General features: G+C 44.0%; 1 protein-coding gene across 7 annotated transcripts in view; it reads left to right on the forward strand.

Annotated features, from left to right (window-relative positions):
- The window catches only part of CUX1 (cut like homeobox 1), a 231,844-nt gene that overhangs the window by 37,261 nt on the left and 170,984 nt on the right, over positions 1-23,599 (forward strand). For all 7 annotated transcript variants that reach the window (XM_069873844.1, XM_069873838.1, XM_069873839.1 and 4 more), the window contains exon 2: positions 8,846-8,956. In XM_069873844.1, the coding sequence (XP_069729945.1) occupies positions 8,846-8,956 (111 nt within the window). The remainder of the gene's footprint in view (positions 1-8,845; positions 8,957-23,599) is intronic.

Raw genomic sequence — 23,599 nt, forward strand, 5'->3', positions numbered from 1 at the left:
AGTTAATCCAGCTATTGATTTGTGGTTTGTCTGAAAAGCACATGGGGATGGGGAATGGCAGCAGGAACTTCGGACTGCTCCCTAAAGCCTTTGCTGCTCGAGGTCACAGACTCGAATGCCATTTCTGGTTGAAAATGTGATACTGATTAAATACATAATATGGATGGGAAATTACTCATGACAGTCTGACTTTTGTCTCTAAAGCGCTTGGGATAACTCGAGTAGCAGAAGCCAGGGGTGGGCATTCTCACTGTAAGGAAGGCTGCGTATTTCAGGTTTCATCTGGGCGAGAGGGAGGTGTGTGCACATGGACTGGAAATCCCTGGGTGACAGGAGGCCTTGAGAGAGAGAAACCGAAGTGATTTCCTAGTAAAGAGGTCGGTTCCGTCCCTAGTGCATCATCTCCCTCCCCAAGCACACGGATTGTAGATAGCTGTATCTTAGTTTGGTGTGGGGAGGGAATGGAATAATCTGTTCCATCAGCTTGTAAAACTGAACTAATTAACAGACAATCAGTGCTGATTGAGACAGCTGCATTCTTTACGGAAGGATTGTAAACACAGAGTCTGCACAGAATTGGTTTTACTGCTCTAAAGTGCAAGAAATTGAAATTGGCTTTGATAGCCAGAATTCAGGACTTCAGTGGCAGTGGATCGTGAGGCTGATGGTGCCGCTGCAGCCAGATCTGTTGTTTGCATTTTCGTGTGATTTGTTGCAGAGTAGGGGGTTTGTGTGTGTATATAAATTATCACCAAAGAAGTTATTTAGGATAAAAAAAGGTACTGTCTCCCTTGTTGTGTTCATGGGGCAAGCAGGTTCTGGCTGTCCCCTCTGTGGTGCTCCTGCTCAGCAGGGCTTTGGCTGGCTCTGAGTGACAGATTTGCAATGTTTAAAAATATTTTGTGTGCCTCTGTTAATGTGTGATCTCTAGATGGCCTTTATAGGAATTCCTGAGGGAGGGTTCAGGGTGCGTTACTAGATACCAACACGGTTGGTCTGTGCTAGAAGTACCATGCAGACAATAGCACTTCTGGTTCTAAACTGGCTCGCGATGTTCTTACCATGAAGCACGTTACTTTTCGTTGTATGCTGTGCGCTCTCCTCCCAGCCAGCCTCCTGGTGACTGTACAGCAGCTAATTTTACCTCATGAGTCAATTCTGCTCTTTTCCTTGTCATGTCACAGAAAATGAGCTTAACCCAGTTCTGCAGCCTGTTGCTGGGAAGCATCTAGCTGGCAAAGGCATCCTGCATCCCACTGTGGGAAGTGTGATACTGCTGACCCGTAACTGTCCAGAATTGATACTGGAAATGATAAACTTGCTGAAAGGCTTCTAAATCTGATATTCTGTGTGACCATCCAAAATCTATAATGCCGGCTACCAGTATGGAATGTCAGACGCGCACCTGCCCATTCAGGTTTTTAAACCTATAAGAAGGAACTCGAGGTTAAGACTAGCCCCAACTTTCTGAACCGTATTGGTCAGACCTGTGGCGGGATGGTTAATTTGTCTGTTATGGCACTTCTGCAGTGTCCCAAAACATGAGAAGGGAGCAAAAAATGAGGTGGTTTGTTAGTTCAAGTCCATGGTAATTTTTTTCCATCCCTCCAGGAATTGCTTCGTTGGTTTTAAAAGTATTTTTAGGTTGCTTTTTCACCATGTGTTTATACTTTTGTTGGTAAATATTTTATGTCCAAATGTCAGGAAGCAGTTTAAGTAGCTTTCAGATTGGTGATTGCCTTTGGAGATGGAAGAATTATTGAGTGGTGGTGGTGGTGATGGGCTTCAGGGTGGGTGGTTGGTCTGCCTGTGATGGTTAACGGTGTTAAATGGTCAAAGGAAGAGTAATGGCGTTTTTGTGCTAACTGACACTTGGTGTAGTTAGGATTTGGGTGAAGTTAAGATTTGAGCAATGTGTTTGTTTTAATTTAGAATAGAAACAAAACAAAAAAGCTTGAGATTTTTTTCTTTCTTTTTTTTTTTAAACCATAAGACCCCAGAACTCTGGGACCAGACTGTGTGTGTTACTGATTTATCAGTGGCAACCAGTACGGCAAGTTGCAACCCCCAGTCCGTGTCACAGCCTGCGTCTGGCTTGGAGCGCGGTCACGCTTCATCACCAGCAAAGCTTGGGCTGCAGAGGGAGTAACTGAACACTCCAAAGGGTGTAACAGAGCTTAGGTAGAGGGTTCAACTTTTTGTTATTTAAGCCACTCTTAAGACTGCATTTTGCTTTGATCTGTGGTCAAGAGCATTATTTAATGTAACTGGTGAATATGATCGCGCTTGGCAGCGAGACCCAAGCTGGCGCTGGTGGCGGGGCGGGCAGCGCGGTCCCTGCACCTGAGTCTGCCTTGGAGTGAGGATGCCAACAGCACATTAAGGACTTTGTAATTACTCAGCAGTTGATTGCCTTTGCTTTTAAGGGCCAAAGCTCTTTTAAGAATTGCGTACAAAAGCTGTGGTTTGCGGGGCACGGTTACTGCACACCCGTGAGCTAAACCCTGGCCGTGTGCTGGTATCGGTGAGAGCCAGCAGTGGCTCAGGTGGCCAAGGCCAGCAGCATCCTAGCTCGGATCAGCCGTGCGGGAGTAGGGGAAGGATTGTCCCCCTGTATTTGGTGCTGGTGAGGCTGCCCCTCGAATCCCGTGCTCGGTTCTGGGCCCCTCGCTGCACGGGGTTGTGGGAGAGACTGAAGGACCAGGGGCTGTTCAGCCTGGAGGAGGTGAAGTGAGGGGAGACCTCATCGCTCTCTGCAGCTCCTGGAAAGGAGAAGAAAAGGGTTTGGGTTTAGGGTTGAGGACTCTGTGAGTGAAGCCTGAACCTTGTTTCTGGAGAGAAGTTGGAGTGCATGCATCACAAGTGGTGTCGCTGCTGCCAGTGGCGGAGACCCTGCTGGGCACTGCTCCTCGAACCCTGGCTCGCAAAGGCGTTCTTCAGAGCCCTGAGTGCACATGGGCTTGTGGAGGGTGGAAAGAGGGAATAAATAATGCTGGAAGATGAAAGCTGCCTTTTGGAACAAACAGGCGATGTTTCATTATTTTCCTGAGTGAGAGGAAAAGCTTGTTAAGTGCAGACCTTTGGCATTAAGGTCTTTCTGGCTCCGGACGGTCTCCCATTCTTTGCATTTTCTAACAAGTTTTCCATTCAAGGTGTGGAAGAAAAGACAGGCAGAATTGTGTTGGCTCGGGCGCTGGGAGCTTTTCCCCTCGTGGTGTGTTTGTTGCTGGCGGAGATATTTCTGCAGCTGGCTTGTGCTGATAGTGGCTCCTTTTGAAAAGCCAGTACCAGCTTTCTCCTCCTGCAAGGCTTTTTGATCCTCCATCTGTGGTAGTAGCTGGTGTCACTGTGGACAGACAAAGCCACAGCAAACTTTGCTACATTTTCCTTTTTTTTTGTTTGTTTGTTTGTTTCGGGTTTTTTTAAGAGCCTGTTAGCTAATGTGTCTTACTGATGGCTGCATCTGCACCCTTGGGTTTGTTCTCCTTTTACTTTGTGTGGTGACCACCATACATGTTGCCTCGCTGGCCAAAAACATTGCACAGAGCACAAAATTTGTCCCTGTAAAAGCTTGTTTAAAAACCTACTTGCAGTTAAATTACTCGAATACATGGAAATAAAATGTTTATTGAAATGTCCTAACTAGTTCTGTGTGCGAAATGAAGCTGCATCAATTTGCCAAATGGCAAAAAGCTTCTCGAGAGAAGTATTTTGTGTAATGCTTATGGGGTTTGATTTTTCTTTCTTTTTTTTCTTTTAATTTTATTTCCAGGATGTAAAAAGCAGAGCTTCTGCTGTTTGCTTGGTTATTTGTTTGTCATTCACTGCTGATTTTTGAGGCAGGGGAACGATGGTTCTTGAGGTGTTGCAGGTGTACAGTGAGGCAAAGACAAACTCTTTCTTCAGGAAAGAAACTTCTTCCATCGTTGCATTCTCACAATATGTTTTCCCTTTCTGAACACTTCCAGGCTGAAATTGCTCCTTGCTTTTTACCGTCAACATAGATTAACAGAAAATCCCAATGTCAGCTCTGTGGTTGCTTCCCTGGCCGTGATCTGGAGCTTTATCGAGTACGGATGCCAGTTTGTTTTTCCAGAGAAGGGCATGAAGCTCATAAGGCAGTTTGTAATTTCTGAAGTATTTCTGCAATCGTTATGTAATTGGAATGTGGGCTTCTGAACGGGTGAAGACCGTGGGGGTTTAAGATCAAAGTGTAGATTGTCTGGTATTTCAGTTGGAGACAGGCAAGCTGTGTGTGTGCAGAGCTGAGCTGGGCACTCCCGCACCAGTATCATCACCACACCGGGAAATTCTCCTCTAATGGGAAATTAAAAATTGCAAAAAGCTACACTGAGAGCTGTGGTGGATCTGACAAATGCAATCCTGGGAGAGGATGAAAACAAAAATGAGACTACTGAAAACTCCTTTCAGTAGCAGGTTAGCAGGTAGCTGGGTATCTGATTGAAATGATGATAAAGGGAAATACCTTAAATGCACTGGAACAGGATTTTGGTGGGAACAGGTACTACTGCATTTACTAGTAGAAAAATCCCGATCTACGTGCAGTTGTGATTTGTGTCTGTCCTTGTAAGAAGTAAAATGAGGTTGCTGGTAAGAATATGCTGATAACATCTGCAGCAAGGCTTGAAGGCACAGCCTGGGCTTGGTGTCCCTGAGTAGAAGTCTGTCAGAAAACGATTGGTCTGGACTCAAGTTGTGGTGTTTCTTGCTCCAGTGTAGGAGTTTTGTGGTAAATGCAGCAGGGATTGTGCATTTTAAAATGTGAGAATAACAATATTTTAGGATATGGTCACATCACAGCACTTGTGGATGATGTGAGAGCAGCTTTTGGTGGGGGCTGGGATGCTGAGATAGCTGCACCACAGAGTGACATACACCTTTCCCACCACTGTACTCCCAAATTCACAGTTCCGATGTGTCATTTCTGCTTATCCCCTATTTCTCTCTGCAGTGTCCATAAAGCAGAAGGTCCTCTCTTGCCCCAGCTATACTTTTCACACAAGCTCTTCTTTCCCGTCCAGTTTCACTCACCAGAGCAGAGCAGGGCAGGAGAGCACAGCCTTGGCACCATGGGATTCTCTCTGCCAATGCAATCTCATTCTCTTCTACCTTTTTGACAGGGGAGCAGAGCACCCTGATCCAGTGGAAGGTGTCCGTGACCCTGGCAGGGCAGTTGGAAAGGGATAGGTGGTAAGGTCCCTTCCAGTCCAAACCATTCTATGATCCAAGAAAGCCCTATTTCTTTATAGAATTGTTTTCCCAAGTGAGGAGTTTTTGGAGAGCCCATGGGATTCAGCTTTGAGGGAAGCCAGCCAGCTGCCTGCCAGACTGAGGCAGCAGAAGGGCTGGTTTGAAGCTTTCTGCTCAGGAAGGGGAAAGAGGACTTGGAGTGCTGGGCTGGACAGTTGTCAGAGGGGCCCAAACCCGCTGGCTTGGTGATCATCAAGGTGTGCGTTTTGTAGGGAAGGATGTGTCAGCTGTAACAGAAAACAACCTTGAAACCTGCCTGTAGTGAAACTGGAGGTTTGTGATTACTTGGAATCAACCTCCTTGCAGGCTGGTGCTGAAAAGGGGCGTCCTGCCAGCCCCCCGCTCTCCGGCCGTGGTTTCCCACTGCTCTTCGGTGATGGTACCGCACCTCATAGCCACAGGAGGGGTCTGGGCAGGGAACTGATGCAATGTCCAAAAAATCAGGAGGGCAAGGAGGGGTTTGTAGCTGCCTGGCTTTCCTCCCCTGGCTCCCTGCACAGCCAGGTCATCGGCACAGGAGTGACCGGGGTGGGATGAACAGGGACGGCTCCTAGGCTGGAAATACGGGATACGTGCATTAAAAGGAGACAAAGTCCTTTCAAGTCCATCGTTGCAGTGGATACCAGATTGACCCTCCTAGGGTTAAGATTTTATTTTATACTGCATGAAAGAAACCTTCTACTGTTTGTTTCTGAGGGTTGCTTTTAATGACTCCTGCACTTAACCAGGCAATCCCTCCCGCCCCTGGTAAATTTGTCGAAGTGAGTCAAAGCAGAAGCCTTGGAGAGAGTCCTTTAGGTATCTGTGTCTTCAGTAGCACGAGCCGTGTCTGCCCAAAATCGATGGGACTGGGGCGAGGGGAGGGATAAACCTCTCAAACCGTGCCCTGAGCCAGTGATTTGCTTTCTGCAGGGGCGACCGAGCAGTGGCTGTTTTTGCCCAGAAAGTTTTATCAGCCAGCGCTGCATCTGCGGAGTTGAAGCTTCCAGGCTTTGAATCCTTTCTGTAGTCAGGTCACCACTGCGACACCTTTGAACCTTGGGTACTGTTTGCTTTTCATTGGAGCCTTTTTGATTTCAGAGGTGTGGGGAATGATACTGAGACATGGTCTCCTGGTTTTGTTACACTCGAAAGGATGCTCCGATCTGCTTCTCTCTGTACGGAATTGCATCTACTTTCACTTAGATATCTGCTTAGAGCGGTTACGGGGCTTGGGGAGCATGTATCCCTTTGAGTGTTAGACAGTACTTGGCTTTGAAATCTCAGAGTTAATGCTGCTTACCCCTAATATGTGCTTGCTTGCAGAAGTAATGCATTGGCGATGTTGAATTTGTAAAATAATTGGGGTATCTCATGAGATCAAGTCACAAAAGTATGAAAAATCTTCCGTTACCGTTTGTGGGTTGTAATTCTGTGTGTTTAAATAGATGAACATTGTAGTGTACATGGGAGAGATCAAGCAAGGAAGTAAAATACAGTACTTTTTCTTCAAAGAGTTTTGATTTGGGGCTTGTTAACTGGCATAGCTTGAAGATTTGATGTCTTGGTTTATATCAGATCTTGCTTAGGGAGCTAGATAGCTACTGTTTCTGCTCCGGAATCACATCTTGTACCCGATGTCTGTAAATGCTGGGCAAGATCTGCAGCTGTTGAGCTTCAGCCCTCAGCATCGAACAGGTCAGTGTAGTTGTATGGTGGTGGTTCTCCTTGGTGCTGGCGGTACCCGAGATGCCACGTAAGGAAACGTTTTGAGGTGAGGAATGATCAGACCTGCCCCAGCAGGGATTCTGAAGGCAGGGGGTGGGTCGAGACACTGGTGTCAGGCAGGCAGCGAGGGTGAGAAGGTCCTTCTCCATCTGCCACCTGACTCTTCATGCTGGTGCAAAACATGAATATGATTTATTCTTCAATCAGTTCTTCCTTTTTTCTTGTCTCCTGGAAGTACAGGCCTTTAAAATCCCCCTTTCCATTTGTAAAGTTGCTTGCTAGCACTCTGTATTGTAAAACACAGCGTTTGATTCTTCGGTCTGCTGCAATTCCCTCTAACTATGGTTTCTGTTTGCTTTACTATGCTTTAAATGTGTGCTTCCTTTTTAAATATAGTTTTCCAAGTTGCTGGCCGTACCAGATTGTTTATATTTTTTAAAAGCCTTCTGCTTAGCCGTTATATTGCTCTTTATAGTACTGCTTAACCACATTGGTTTCTGTTGCTCTTTTTTCTTGCATAAACTTAGCTGGGATGAATTTCAAATGTGGTTTATCCAACTGTTAAGTATTTCCCACTTTTCTGCAATAGATTTCACATATGTTACAGAATTCCAAACCAAGATCTGGTGGACATATTGCCCTGTTATTTTTCTCAACGCCAGAAATAGAGGGTTATTTAAGCATTACAGTGACAATATTTAGGTCACTGGCTCCAGCGTGCTGCCTAGCTTCAAATCCAGTTGTCATATTTAGCTTATTTCCAAGGATTAAGGTAACTATGGCTCATATATTTATTGGGGGGGAAAAAGGAAAAAAGGTCTTTTAGTTTTGTGGTAATAAACCTAAAGTGGGGAAAAAAGCATTGATCCTTTCGAGTTGGAAATTGCAGAAGGCTTGTTTCTCCCTCCAGAGGTCAGATTGTGGAGTCAGGTAAACCACACGTACATTCATCCTATCGCCCACAGTTACAGGATTTACCCCCACAAATCTGTAACTAAGAATCTGGAATTAGGCTTTTCCACACAGTATCTAGAAAAGAATTCAGGAGCTGAATTACCTTTTTATTTTTTGTCTGCTAGCCCTGTACATTTTTTTTTCACCCTGAGGAGCAGGGGTTTGGCAGGTGTCCCGCGGGTACCTGCTGTCTGTTGCTATTTCTGACACCTCTGCAAAACCAGGAATAAGCAAATCTTTTGTTTTCTCATTTTGTTTCCCCCTGCTGGGTGCCCGGTCCCACTGGGAAGTGTGCATCACCTGGTGCACAGTGAAGCTTTTGCACTAACCGTCTCGCAGTAACCAGACCTGCTCTGCTGTTACTGTGGTGTTTGTGTGTGGTGGTGTCAGGACATGACCTAATAGGAAATGGTTTTTGTCATTAAACAAGGAAAGACTAAAATGGAAAAAGAGCACTGCAGCAACGGTGTAGAATTGTATACAGCGTGCCTTTGGAAACGGAGTGAGTGTAACAGTAAGCATAACAGTAGCTGGTATTTGAATTTCAGTGGGTTTTTTCACAGTAACTCAAAAAGGGAAAATCCAGGAGCTTTAAAAAGTAGGCAGGTGAAAATAAACCTGATTTGGGACGCTGTTAAATGTGTGTTGTGTGGCACTGCCGCTGTCCTGTGCGATGTGGTAAAGGCAAGAATGCTGGGGGGAGAAATGGTTGTGAGGTAGAGTCAAAAAGATTGTGGAACTTCATTTGTAGTTATCAGGAGGTCCAGCTTCTGGAAGCTTGGTACTTTGTTCTGTGCTGCCGTTCATTCGTCTCAATGTTCCAAGAGAATCCATGAACATAACTCTTGTTTTTATTTTTGCAAGAAGCCGAGCTCTAATGGGAATTGCTTTTTTTTGTTGTTTTTCTTGACAGAGAGAGCTCGATACCACAGCAACGATATTGGCCAACCGGCAAGATGAAAGTGAGCAGTCCAGGAAAAAACTTATCGAGCAGAGTCGCGAGTTCAAGAAAAACACTCCAGAGGTAAGGAGAAAAGCTTTTCCTGTCTGTTGAGTTTCTTTGAGCAGTATCTGGTATTAGGCTGCCTAAGTGGCCTTTTTTCTTTTAATGGTTTGTTTCCATGATTTTTCTTGTGGGTATTGCATAGTTCACCGTCTTAACCAAGGCTGCTGATCTTTGATGGCTTTCTCTTCAGGCAGTTTTTGCATTCTGTGAATAATGAAATGGGAATTGACGTTTTTAGAGGGAGGATGAATGCTAGTCTTCAAACAGACTGGCTCTAAAAATTTGTAATAATGTAAAAACCTGGAGAATTTAAAAAAACCCCAACCCATTCTTCTTTACTAATCCAAACTCTCTTAGCACTTGGATGTAAAGTGACATTTCATTGCCTTAAATAAATCTTTATCAAGGGCATTGCTTCAAAGATGCTCGTTTTTCCATCAAAAATCAAATTAAGTTTTGCTGTTGATTGCACTGGAAATGCAGTGAGGTCAGTGCAAGCTCTTTGGAAACCCCGCTGGGAGGAAGCATCGCAGGCAGCAGCGGGTGCGCACAAGGTGTCAGGACCAGTGCGGGGCAAACCTCAGCAAGGGGGATACTGCACATGGGAAGCTGGGGGTGTTTAAGCAACCAGCACGGGCAGCGTGTGACCTGTGTGCAGGTCTGCATAGTTATAACAAAACTACATACAAACTTATTTTGTTAACTACCAAATGCAGAGCAGTGTGTGGGGCTCTTGGTTTGTTTGCTTTGTGGATTTTTTTCCCCTGATGATTGGCAGCATCTGTTCATCCAGGAACGTTCCAGGGCTTCAAAGCCCATTCCAGGTAACCAATACAAAACTGTCGGTTCCTTCCAAGTATCTTCCTGGGATAGAAGTAGCAGGCAGCTTTTCTGACCTTTACTGCTGCTTCTCAAGGAGCAGATGCTGCTTTGCTCCCTGTTGGTACAGAGGGAGAGATGCTGGAGAAGCCTGACCCAGAGAGGGGAGAGGGAATGTCGGATCTGGAGTGACTTATGGGGAAGGAAGAGTGTTTAACTGGTTCCCTGTGGCTTTTTGGGACAGAAATCAGTTCTCTGTGAAAAAGAGAAAATTTGTGGACGTCAGCTTTGAAGGAGCAGAAGTTCTTTAAAAGTTGCAAAAGAATATGGAGAGTGAATGCAGGAGCCCTGGGAGAGAGGAATGCAGAAAAGAGCAAACTGTGGGCATGAAGAGGAGAAGGGAGAGAAGTGAAAGTATGTGGAGGGTTTAGGAAGTTGTACAAAATCCAGAAAATAAACATACTTCTGGGGCCACATTGTTAAATTGTTTGCTGGAGCTGAAGCTCATTCTGTGAGACTCGCTGGAGTTTCCGGCTGCCTGCCTTTCTTTCCTATAAGGAAAATGACAGATTCTGCAGAAAGGGGCTGTAGCTGCCAGCTCCTCGCTGGTGGCGTCTTTGCAGATTTGCCTCAAGACGATTTCTTTTGGCTGTTTTTATTTTTATGGAGCAGAAGGTTACTGTGGGGGGATACCCTCCTGAGCACTGCACGTGGAGGTGCGCTGTGAGAGGGCCCTGGTGGCGTGGGGCAAGTTGATGTGCAGAGGAGAAGGCTGGACTCTGGACGGTTACTGTAAGAAATACAGTGGGAATATGATAACGCCGTTAATTCTTTGTGGTAAGCAAGATAGGGAGGTTAAATCATTTGGTGGTAAGGTTTTAAATACAATTGTACAAAATGCAATTCTGTAGCATTTATTCTCTTCTAGAATATCCTATGGAAGGTGTTTGATTCATTCAGGGAGTAGGTTGAGAACAGCAGCTCTGAACATCCCACGTGTTTGGGGGAATTTGGATTTCTGCTGGATTCTACATCCTCATCTTTTGTCCTGGGGCTTCTGTGATTATTTCTGTTCTTTCTCTCTCTGTCTCCTCTACAGTGATGTTCTTTCTGCAGCTTTGTTTCAAACAGCACCACAATCCAACTCCTCTTCTACTTGCTCTGGAGGGATTAAAAAATGAAAGTGGGATTGAAGAATTAGAAGAAAGTATCTGTAATAACAGCCAGGTGTAACAAACCTGGTGCACAGTTGCCACTCCCAGAGATGTGGAGCACGTAGCTCAGATGTAGGAGGTCTGATGGGCCACCTTCTCCTGCCCTGGCATTTCCAAACTGATGCATTTGCATTACCAAAACATCCAACATGCTCTTTTCAATAACAAAAATAAGAGTTCTGCAGTAGCAAACCAGCTTGCATGCAGAACTGCTCTTCACATAAAAAATAACCCAGTGTAGAGCTTAATTTACATTTCCACAATGAAGTAACGTCTTTCTTGGTGTGAAAAAGCACCAAACCCACAAAGATGGAATTGTTAAATGTAACAATTTGTTTCAGAATTCTCCTTTCCATTTTGTTTTTCATTCCTTGTGCATCCCTGTCAGCACGGCACTGGTTTAGCCTGCTCCAGCCTCTCTTTTCCTGTGCTGTAGCCAGACTCGCTATAAATCAGGAGACGAGTGTCGATTGCCTTGACTTTCCTACCCATAGCTGTCTGGGCTGTCCTCTTGACTTTCCATAGTGTCTGCTTGAAAACAAACTCCTGTGTAGCAGAAAAGGGTTTGAAAATTTACCAATGAAGTTGATGATATTTATACTTCTGTTTCTGTTTACTTTAAAAAATGTGGCAGATCTATTTGGGTCGGTTCTGCCTTCCTTGCAAATTATCAAATCACTACAAAAGAAATAGAATATTCTCAGTTTTATAGGAATGACTTTAGGGCTTTTGGTATTAAAGATCCATTAAAATACTGTTCCTGACTTGGCAGACTGGGAGATGACTCTGGGAAGAAGTAACTCATGTTTGGGAACCTTACGGAACAGAAAATGCGGTGGTGGTTGTTACATAGAGAAGCTTCTGGAAAGGGTTCTTGATTCCTGTTAGCCCGAAAATGCATTTTACTTCCTCACACCTTTTGAAGCAGTCAGATCAGACCTACTGCTCGGGGATGTTTGGGGGTATTTTCAGTCTCCGTTTGTTCCATCCTGAGCAGCTTCTGCAGAAGGCTGGGACTGCTCAGGAGATTACTTGAAACATCAATTTTACCTGACTGTTACTAGGGTGACATCTCAAAATACATCCTGTGAATTGCTGCCCTGCATAGATGGCTGTTTTCTTACACTGATGAGTCCCAAACTACTGTGATGAGCTGTGATACTTCTTGGGTATTTTAACCTCTGAAACTATTGCTGTGATTCATCTGGTCCTCGTGTGCTGATTCCGGTATGAATAGCCAAATGTCTGAAGGATTTGAGAATTTTTTTTTTTTTTTTTAGTCTGCAAATGATTTCTGTTGCACAGTGAAGGTAATTCCTAATATTGATAACCTTGCCTTTGTTTCTACACAGATTCCTAGTTGAGTAACTGCTTTTACTGACCTGTTTCTGACTTAAACATTGACAAGGTCACCTCCTAGTTCCTATAGTGTGTACTTCTAAGCAAAAAATAATAAGGAATAATATCAGAAGACAAATACCCAGGCAAGCCCAGACTTTGTAAATAAGTAGTATGGAATTGTTGGATACTGGTGGAGACAGAAGATAATACTACTTAAGCCTCTTCAGCCTGTAACTCCCTGTTGCTTTCCTTTGAGATTGAGCCAGGCAAACTAAACTGTGTGGAGCTGCTGGGTATTGCCAGGCTCACCCGAAATACGGGTCGCTGACCTGAGCAGGGCCAAAAGACTGCTCCGAGGGGCCTGGGCCAGCTCGTGGGGGATGAAATGAGGGAGCACAAGCTCTCACTGATCAGGCAGAGGTGATGTGGCTTCGTAAAGCAGAGATTCGGGTACAGGAGCCTGCCCCGCGAGCTTGTTACTGGGTCGCTGCTGGGCTCTCTCCTGATGGTGGGTTGAACTGGAGATCCCTCACAGTGGTTGCTAATGTAGCCTGTTGGCGAGATTGAGAAAGTCAGGATTGCCTTTAAATGCTCAAATTGACGTCTGTATTTTGTAAAGCAGAGCAAAGGTTGGCTGGGCAGGGTTACAGGAGGACACGGCAGGACCTTTAGACACAAACAGCATAGGTGTGTTCTCGAGGAGCTGCAAAGTGCCCTGCAAAGTGAAATATTGGAAGGTGCCATAAAACAGAATAGTTGAGCACGTGAAAAGTGTATCTTAGCAGCGACGGAGCGGAGATGGCTGGCTGCCCGCCGTTACAAATAAATACGAGCCCTGCGGTGAGAGCACTGGTGCCACTGGGTCCCGTGCGGTCCCTGAGCTGCCGTGGGGAGCAGAGCCTCGCGCGGGGTGTTCAGCCGCGTGGTCGTCCTGCTCCATCTCTGACCCGGGGCCATCGCTGCCTCCCCTCCTGCTCCCGTCCTGCTACTGCGGCACAGAGAGAAACCAGTTGTAGAGTTCCTTTTGTTACAGAAGTTGAGTTCTATTCGTGACGTTTCCTGTTAGGGCGAGGCACACTTTTAAGACCCATTTCTTTTTTTAATAACAAGCCAAACCAAAGCACGTTCTGATTGCCAGCCATCGCTAACGAAAGGAAATGAGCACCGTTATTGGACGAGCGCTCCATTTTTTTAAATTTAAAATTCGTAAATTTGTAGTCTCCAGTGTTTTTGGATCATTCTATTCAATTATCCAGTCTCTACAGCAAAAGATAATCAAATAAAGCTTAAAAAAAAAGAAGAATATTAGTTCTGCTGGTTGAATTAGTTCTTGTAATGAGAAGGGTATTTTTCTAATTGTTGGCGGTGAATTGTGGTTGATTCCAAACAACCCTGTCAGCTTTGGTCTGGGCTGTCTAGCACAGCAAAAATGATAACTTACCTAGAAAAACTACTGAAAATACATAGGCCGTCTGAATATAGTCGGTGTTTGCAGGGTCTGTGTGCAGAGGGGCGAATATCGATCTGCTGCCATCTAGAGCTGGGTTGTTCTGCTCCCTTTTGAAATCTTTATTCATTCATTTATTTATTTATTTGTTAAATTCCCTTTCCCAGTGTTCCTGCCAGTGCCTGGCCGGGTCATTGCTGCCTCCCCTTTGCCAGGAACATAGGGGAATCCTGTGGATTTTGGGTCCAGCCTATAGAAGAACACGCACGGTGTATTTCTGTAAAATTTAGCTGGCATAATACAATTAAATGCAGTTAATGCAGCTTGTAAGTAGTAGATGTCTCTGTGCATGATAGGGAATAAACCCCCACCTTTTGGTGTGTTTCCTGACTTCCTACTTCAAAATTATTTCAGGGATAAGAGGAAGAGGGATGCCGCTTGCATTGTCCCCTTTCCTTCTCCTAGGATTTTGAAAAGGAGATTTTGAGAGCTTTATAAGAGGAAATTAATTTGCAGTTAAGCAGTTTGTTCAAAACCAAACTTTTCTGTTAATTTATATGACTCAAAGGCAATTATCGGTTTCGTTTAATACTATTATAAAATTGTTTCGCATCTTCAAGTAATCTTCATATGTGTAAACCCCTAGCAGAATGCTGAATGCAGAGGGTAGTCCTCTTACGGAGATAAAGTATCAACATTTCCCTCCTTAAAAGAGCAAAATGAGGACAACAGAAAAGTATGACTTCCCTTGCAGGTTTGGAATGAGGATGAATACCTGCCTTTCAAGATAGTGATATTTAGGTGCTGTGTGTTCCCTCTCAATGTTTTTATTGACTATTACCATTTTCTGAAGAGATTCTGCCTGCAAAGCGAATGCTGTTTACAGTAATTTCTACTACATTGGTTTGTCAGTTCAAAAGCTTAATGGAGTAGTAGTATTGTGACTTCTTTGCGGAAAATAATGTCCATGTCTTAAACTGTCATCTTAAAACTAGTCTCGTGGAGTCAGTTAGGTTAAATCAGATCAAGCCTTGTCCTGGAGGTCTCTTATTCACCAGTTCTCAATAATTTTGTTGTCATTATTTAATACATATTTGACTTGAGTCTATTTTAATTGCTAATAGGGAAAACATCAGTGTTTCTGACATGCTTTTCTCCATTGTGATCCCTTGCTGCCTTTTCACTTCATTGGAAGTGAGGGAACAATAAAAGAATTCTAATTCATGGTTATAGTTTTCAAGGATTCCCATAAAAGTGACCTCCGTTTTTCTGGATGTTCTGCCCATTCTTAGCACTGTAATTACTACACAATATGCTTTTATTTTTCTTTGATTGTCTTTATCACCCATAAAAAGCTCAGGCAGGACCTCTGGCAGGCAGCGTCTCCCCTGGGATTTGCCGGGCACGCGTTGTCTGGTGCTCGCAGGATCCCTGCTGGAGCTCAGCGCCCTGGCGAACAGCAAATCCAAGCCGGGAGCAAAGCTCAGTAACGCGTACACCTTCGTCTGGTGAACCTGCCTCTGCTGGGAACGTTCATGAAACCACATGATCTGGGACACTTGGGATACTGTCTCAGTCTCCGTTTTCTTTAAAAATATCCTTAAATCAATTTTCTACAACGCATTTACCTCGATTCTTTTTATAAAGCTGAAAATCTATGGGTGATTGCTTTATTCAAGAGTCCCAAAAATATTCAGGGGGTAGAGACCCATCTGATTCACCTGCGTGCGTCAGAGCAGTGGGAGAGATTAATTCCTGTGAAGTCACTTGTTCCTAGTCATTTAGATTTGATTGATTTAAGCATTTTTCTAGTTAAACCTGCTTGCCAGTTGAAGAATGCAGTTTTCTTCTAGCAACACCAGTTGCAGGTATTAGATTTCATCATGTCAAGGGTGCCGGTTTTTCCATTGTGGAAAAGGAGATCAGGGGATATTTTTGGTCACGCTGTGGTTTACAAAGGGACATAGTTGTAAGCAAATATTTACAGATTAATCACTCTCGTTAAGGGCTCAGTGCTACCATGAACGTCTCCTGTCACTGAGAATGAACCCGTGCCAAGCAAGCAGTTTGTTTTCCCCCATCGTACCCGGTGGGAGGGTGGCCAGCGCGGGGCTGGGAGAGGAGGAGGCATCCAGGCTTGGATCTTGAAGGAAAGAACTTGATCTCACAGGGCGTTTGTCATCCTTCCTCCTGAAGCATGGCTGAAGTTTAGATGGATGTGCGTTAAGAGTAATAGTAATGCTGAATGCATTGGCTGCTTTTTAAAGGAAAATATTTCCATTTATTTAGCTGAAATCGCGGAGGTTTTTCTCATTGCATTACCAGCAATTAACAGTCATTGTTATGTTCTGTATTATGTTAAAAGTAAGTCTGAAATGGAGAATTTGTATAGAGATCCCACAGAAATAAAACCGAGCACGCTCAGAGTGAGTCTGCAGTTCGGTCCCTAAATTCACCTTGAGCTGTTTGAGCAAGAGCTTGACTTATTTTTGTGCTTCAACTTCTCAAAATAGCAGGGAAGCTCAATTCCTGCTCTTCCTTCCAATGTGTATTTACCAGAAGAAATAATTAAAAATCTTCAGTTAGTACTTTTCCCTTCGGCTCTATGAACCAATGTGCTGTAAACCTGCTTGGGTTCCTCCACCGGACCCCTCAGTGGTTCAGGCATCGCTGGAGGAACCTCATGGGAGTTAGTTCATTGTCACGAGTCCCTCTCTGAGTAATAGGAGCCAGCTCGAGACATTCTGTTGGTTCTGCTTGAAACACAAGCAGAAACAATTAGTACGTTGGGTGGAAATGCTCTCAAACCGAACGCCTGGGTCGCCGCTGAGAGCTGTAAGCATTTCTGTTAAGAAAAAACACAACAAACCAAATGCCACCACTTTCTGCAGGACCGCGCTTTTATGTTCAATTTTGGATTAAGTCTTGAGATAAATTTTTAAGGGGAGAGATGTTTGTAAAATGCTCTTAAAACCCATGTTGTTCCAAAATTTTTTAGTATGTTTTGATTGCTTAAAACAAACCAAACCAAAAAGCTTCCTGGGAACCATTTTTAAGTAAATTAAATGACATATGAGAATTAGAGCAGTTGAGAGTAATTTTTATTTTAGAATTCTTTCTGCATTAACACATCTGCAGTGTTGATGAATATATGGAAAAATGAAATTGTGCTTCTATCCTGCCGTGTCTCCAATGTGACAATAAATCAACTTTTTTTCCTTTTAAAATGTCTGGCCTTGTAATTTATGTTTGCATAACCCATTACTGAATTCGTGGTAGGTGTTTTACTTGGCAGGCACAATTCCAGGGATTCAGTGGACCTATTTTAATACTGAGCTTTTGTTACTGTTCCTAATTATGTGTAGAAATATATGTATTTTCTTAATTATAAAAACCAGCTTGCTTTAGCTTTGGATCTCCTCTTGCTTCCTCGACACAAATCGTGCTTTAAAGCTTTGAAAGAAATAGTGCTTTGGAGACTTGGAAAAAAAAAAATGGGCTTACCAGGTTGGGTTTTTTCCATTTTTTAAAAAAACAGAAACAAAACACCAGAAAAGTAGCAAAGTGCAAAGGGAAAGTGATGCTGCGTTCCTGGTGCTGATGATAATTTTTGAGGATGCTTTTATTTTATAGTCGAGTTGTAAATATTTAGGCCAGCATCAAGACAGGATGCAAATAAAAGAAGTTTTATTAATAACCATTATCTGGACCCTAGTGATAAATATGTATGACTCGCATAGGAGTAAACCCACCCAATAAATATAAAAGCCATACGAAACCATTAACAATTTTTAATGGACTTGCAGATGGAATAATTTAATGCGACTGTAGCTGCTCAGGTTCCAGCTCCGGTAACTATTTCTCATCTGCTTGAAAGCTCGCGTCTGAAATGCATCGCTGCCATCCACGGTTCCACCTTGAGTCTGTTCAAAACCATAAAGCTGTGGTTTCACAATTTTTGAAGCTGTAATGCTTATTTATGGCTAGGTTTCTGCGTTTTTGAAGTACAGAGGTGGTTACTTCTCTATTGAACATACTCTGACTTTAAACAGGTTTTGAGCAGGAGAGGCGGGCTGGTCGCTGTGCGGGGTGGGCAGTGAGCATCGTGCCCGTGCGCTGCTGATCCCGTATCGCCGGGGTCACACGCGTGCTGGTTGTACACCAGGTTACACACACCTGGCTACCTGGAGGCTCAGTTCATTGGATATTATTCTTAATGATTAAATCTGTTAAGGACCAGCCCTTCTGCCTAAAACTGGATTTCTGTCTTTTTTGTGAGTCTCTGAAATACAGCAAGGGATGAACAGTATGACCTGCCTGAGTGCATAGATCCAATCCATCCAGCTGTTCCAGTTGCGCAGTGTAGGTAGAGCATCATCACGTCTTGTAAAAACTTCTGCTGGGCTTTTCTAAATGTTTTGTTCCTGACTGGGTAAATAATGTCGCTCTAGAGTTTTATGAAGTGTCTGTTGGGTTCATCTGTTTGTCTGGGGGGTGTCAGGAGCCTTTTAATGGGCAGGATGGCACAAAAGAAATTCTTGTGTGTAGGCTGAATGCTGATAAACGGGATGTTTGTAGACATTCTGGAGTTTTAAAAGCTCAATTTAAACTGTAGCCTTCATTTAGTGCAAGACAGTGCTGGAAGTGCTTTTTAAAAATGCCCAGCCATGTTAAGGTTTCTCTATCGAGTTTGTCAGAAGCAATTTGAGTTCTGAAGAGCTGAACCTGTACATGCTTTCAGTGCACTGTAGGGCATGTCTGCACCTGCAGCGTGGCCCTGCTAAACCTACCGGTATGAGCACAGGTTTCAAATGCAGCTTAGCGTGTTCCCTCGCTGCTCCCCTTGGTGTCGGGAGCGTGCGTCTCCCTTTCAGGCTGGCGGCCGAGCACGGCTCTGGGGACCGTGCCGTACTGCCAGTCCAAAATGCCACATCTCTGGAGGCGTAATCAGCCTGATGAAGCTGTTGCTGATTATCCCCTTTGCCTCCGACTCCTGCTGATGAGCAGCTGGAGGACTGGAGTGGGCAAATAAGCAGCAGTAGAACGAGAAGCCAGAGGTAGGCTTCGGGCTGCCATCACCTGCAGCAGCCTGGCAGGAGCCGGGTTCCCCCACATCACCGCGGTGCCCATCAGAACACCTAAATCCCTGAACCGTCTTGACACGCCATCCGCTGCTCCCCGTGTGAGCTCGGCAGAGCCTCCCGGGCTGGGCAGCGCTCAGCTGGAGGAGCTCGCTTCAGATTTGCACATCCCTCTGGCGCTCTGCAGCGATCCGCTCTGGCTTTCTAGCAAAAAGCCACCGAGGGGTTGGTCCTCGAGAGTGGACAGAGGTCTCGCCGGCCGGCAGCGTGTGTGGGCAGGTCTTGTGTTAGTTCGATGAGAAGGAAGGGAAATGCTCTGACTCTTGAAATGCATTTCTCTTCCATGCTAGAGATGCAGCCAAAATGCTTTTCTAGCTTAAAAGGAAGAACTGTCAGTAGTAGAAGTTAATTCTGTTTTGGCATGATGTCTCTCCTTGCAGTTCTGCCCCCTCGTCGTGCTGTGCCCTCTGTGGGGACGTTCCACAGCGTGGAGCTGCTGGTGTCCTACGGGAGCCGCAGGGTCCTCACCAGCCCATCTGCAGGCTGGGTGGGAGGGGATGCTGAGGAGACCAGCATATTATCAGCCGTGTGGATGCTGAAGTTCAGAGTTGGATGTGGGCAGTGGCACGGTGCAGCCGTGCCGCTCCCCGAGTGCCTTGTACCTTTAAACCGTGCCAGCACGCTGCCTGCAGTGCACTTGGTTCATCCATGCAGTTAAAATAAGGGCAGCAATAAAGAAATGGAGTGCTGCTTTTTTTAGGAAAGGGAGACATTTTTAGTTCAGAAATATCAGGTAGCTGGCTGAAGCGGTTCTTCAATTAATGCTAGATAAAGCAATAAGCCAGTTTAAAATGCACTTTCTGTTAGAGGTAGAGGCATATATGAAGCTCACCTGTTGAGAGGATTATCTCTGCTAAACACACTCATTTTGCAGGAGACCAAAATAGATCCTTAAAAAATTAATACTGGAATAGGTTTACAGTGGATAGAGAGATTTCCTTCAGACCTGTTTTGCGGTATGCTCATCTGCTTTTTCTGGAATTTTAAGCATTGAAGGAATGAAGTCAAAGCTGCTGCTTGTCTTTGAAATGGATGCCTCTTTGATAAGCCTCTGATCTCTGTACCTGGAGTTGTAGCAGCAGATTCAAACACTGATTGTAAAATTGGGAGACTAAAATGTAGCCACGACAGCTTCAAACACTCTGTCTCTCTGTCAGATTCAATGCACAGGACATTGCCAGGAGTTAAAACGATGCAAAATTAAAGTAGCCTACTAAATTTACCTGCCATGGCGAATCCACAAAAGAGCTGCCACTTCTAATCCTCAGATTCGTTTCAAATTATTATTTTTTCAAATTGGGCTCCCTGATGTCTTCAGCTCAAGCTGTTGTACAGATTTGAAAAGCTGTCTCTTCTTGTCAGATCACTGGTTTAATAATAATGATATCTTACGTTTATATAGTCCTTTTCATCCTGCAGCTTCCTAAAATGCTTTACAAGCTTTATATATACAAAACCGTGCAAGCACCTCTTGGGTGGCTGGTGCTAGTCAGGCAGAGGAGTGCTGGCAGCTCGTTACCCTCGCCTTCCGTGATCGCTTAAAAGCATCGGGGAAGAGTAAAAGACACGGAGATGATCCCAGTTCTTCCCAAGGGGATGATGCCTTCATCTTCTGCGGCCGAGAACCAGGGTGAGGATGTTCTGTCCACTGAAACTGGGGACGCAGTAAATTAAAAACAGCGTTGTGATCTTATCCCAGTACTGGTTTGGTTTTGTGATTCCCACCCACCGTGTACTCTTGGTCTGAAAAATACCTTGATCGCTGGGGGCTGAGGACCAAGAGGAGTAACTTTGCATAATTCCTTCAAAACTAAATCTAAATATAAAGCAGTTATTTAAAAAAAAAGCAACAACCACCAAACCCCTACCCAAATATTCTTGCTGGTCTGTTTCTGGTGGAGACTGGACAGACAGACGGTCCTAATCTGCCAGTAAACGCGTCACAAAGGTTTCTTTAAACTTCAGGAGCTGGGGATAGCCACGCAGAGTAGATTTTTGTCAAATTAGTTCTGACTCTTGAGGGAGTCGTTTCTAGGGGGAAAGAGGTGTTGAAGGGGGATGTGCGCTGCTCATTAGTGGAAGAGGCACAAATGAGTTGAGCCTTGTTGCACTGGTTTCTGAAGGAAAAAAGGGCAGGAAGGCATTGATGGAAGCTTAGACAACATTAATAGCAAGACCAGTTTTCTGTAATGATCGATTTAGTTTAGGTTGTTTCTTGTGGTTGTACTTCATGTTACATTTCTGTTTGGTTTCAAGTTTGCTGTTTTCAAGGTTGCTGATGCTGAAAGGGAACTAGATTTATAAAAAGAAAATAATCAGACTTCTTTGTTCCTAAACTTGAGAGCGACTGACAGGTCTGGTGAACAGCCAGCTCTGATGCCTTCTTCTGCAGCCTCGGTCACGTCCGATCTCCTAACTTTTAAAAATGATCCTGAGTTTGTTTACTAGGCACCATTAGAGACCATTTACTGCATCCAGATTCACATCAAATGTTCATGCCTTCTTCCTTACCTGCTGTTAGGGATGTAGAGTATGCGAAGAGGAGGGTTCCTCTTCTGCATGAAGGGGGTTCACTTCAGTGGTTCTTGAGAGCCAGGAAGATGGAAAGACGGAGACCCAGACGTGGTCTCAGAGGCCTTAAAAATGTGGAAGAAAAGGAAGCATACATCCATAGACACTAATGCCAATGGACGCTTACCCTGTCTCTGGCTGTAAATTATTGAAATCCTGCTTCTATCTGGTAATGCAGCTTAATCAGAATCGGGTTTACTGCTTTGACCCCCATAGGGAACCTTCTCATTTCATGTTTTTACGTTTTGTCTAGTCACTGTACTGGGAATCTTTGTATCCAGCCTCCTGGTGGCATTTTGAGGAGACGTGCTCTTACGTTTCCCTAAAAACCTGGCATCAGAAGGGTACAATTCGTGCCACAGCTTTCTCCTGCAGGCCTGTTGATGCTCAGCTGAGAGGATGTACTTCGCGCAGGGGAGAGGAACTTAGATAAATAGAAGGTAAAATTTTAACACTTACAAACAACAGAAGAACTATTACTGAGAAAAATCAAGCTGTATAATTTTCAGTTCTATAAAAGAGGGTGAAAAAATGTGGGGTTTTTTTTTCCCTTTCAATACAAGTAAATGCAAAATGTTTCAGTATGGAATCACCTGCAGCATTTAGGAATAAACAGATACCTATGTGGTAACAGCATCTCTGGGTTTCTGTCTTCCTTTCTCCTCATGATCTGAAGGAAGAGAAAATGGCTCACAAGTCCTGATTTGTTGCTGCCAAGTAGGGAAGTCTATAATTGAAACTTTGGCATTAGTTCCATGCCGCTTTATTTGCTTTTTACCTTGCAGGATTAATAAAATTGGAAGTGAAACACAATTAGGTGTAAATGATGTTATGCAAAATCTGATTGCCAAATCCATGTTGTTAAGAAATAAAGTGTTTCTATTGAAACTAATAATTTAATTTTACCGATGTCCTGACATTTTCTTGCTCTCAGAGTAGGAAAATTGGCAATTAGTATTCCAATAACCCAGTCTTGTGGAAAGATTTGTCTGTTGTCAGATCCATTATAATTTATGTATTAAATAAAGCCCAGTGTGTTCCACACTTTGATATTCCTCAATCTGATCTTTTAAAATTTGTGCCAGGAATTGGAATTTAATGTTGGACTTAATTGGAGTCCAGAACATTCAACAGCTACATTTGGTGACTCTAGAAGATAATAAACGGTAGCTGGTAAATAGGTTGTGTTTGAAATGCAGAAGGCTTTAATTCAATTATCAAAGACCCTTGGATACAGCAGTGCTGAAGTGTCTGTTAGTAAAACCTGCACTTTTTCTCTTGTGTTGACGACTTCTAAAAGCTAATAGATTGTCATCTAAATGGCAGTGAAACCTGGTTCCCAAACAACAAACAGATGTGTTTGTGGCTGCTGTGCTGGGGCCCCCTCCTCCTTCTTATTTAGGAGCAAATTTATTGTTTGTGGTATGGATTGTTGTACACTGATAGACAATTGCAGGTGGTGCCAACAGCATAATGGTATGTGTTTAGTTAAAGAGAGAGTAGAAAGAGTGTTGGTGTTCGAGCTTCAGTACGTTCACTTTATAAGCTTAACATCCTGGAGCCAAAGTGAGAGGCAGGTATCTCGGTCTGTGAGAAAAAAGCTCTTTCTGAGAATTGTAGTGACTTTTATTAGATAAAGAGGAACTATAAACCTTAATATCAGTGGGTGGATTAATGAAAGATGTTTAGCGTATAAAAATATTGACATTTCTTTTTTTCAAAAGCAGGGTCTTGCAGGTTGGGTTCTTTGGTTGGAGGCTTTCCAAAGCACGATGACTAAGTACGAAACGACAACTCCCAGAGCTGCCGGGTGGAGTTCCTAGGCTGGTACCAGCAAATTCCCAGAAAGGAAAACAATTGCTCCTTAATTGGAATTCTTTAATCCAAAGGGTATTCACTTATCAATACTCTAAAAATACCTTGAATAGTTTCCCAGCATTCTTAAGTGTAAGTAGTTGTTTTGATTGGAACAGGCATGTTCTGCGTGTACGGCGACGATGCGTAGGATGCTTCTATGTATTTTGTTAGTGAGGAAGAGCTGAAGGGGAGATGAGAAGGGAACGAAATGGAAAATTAAGTGAGGTGCAGTATCATATGGACTCCTGACCTATATGGAAAATTGGGTATA

The sequence above is a fragment of the Phaenicophaeus curvirostris genome, chromosome 21 (genome assembly GCF_032191515.1).
Source record: "Phaenicophaeus curvirostris isolate KB17595 chromosome 21, BPBGC_Pcur_1.0, whole genome shotgun sequence".
Classification (NCBI taxonomy): Eukaryota; Metazoa; Chordata; class Aves; order Cuculiformes; family Cuculidae; genus Phaenicophaeus; species Phaenicophaeus curvirostris.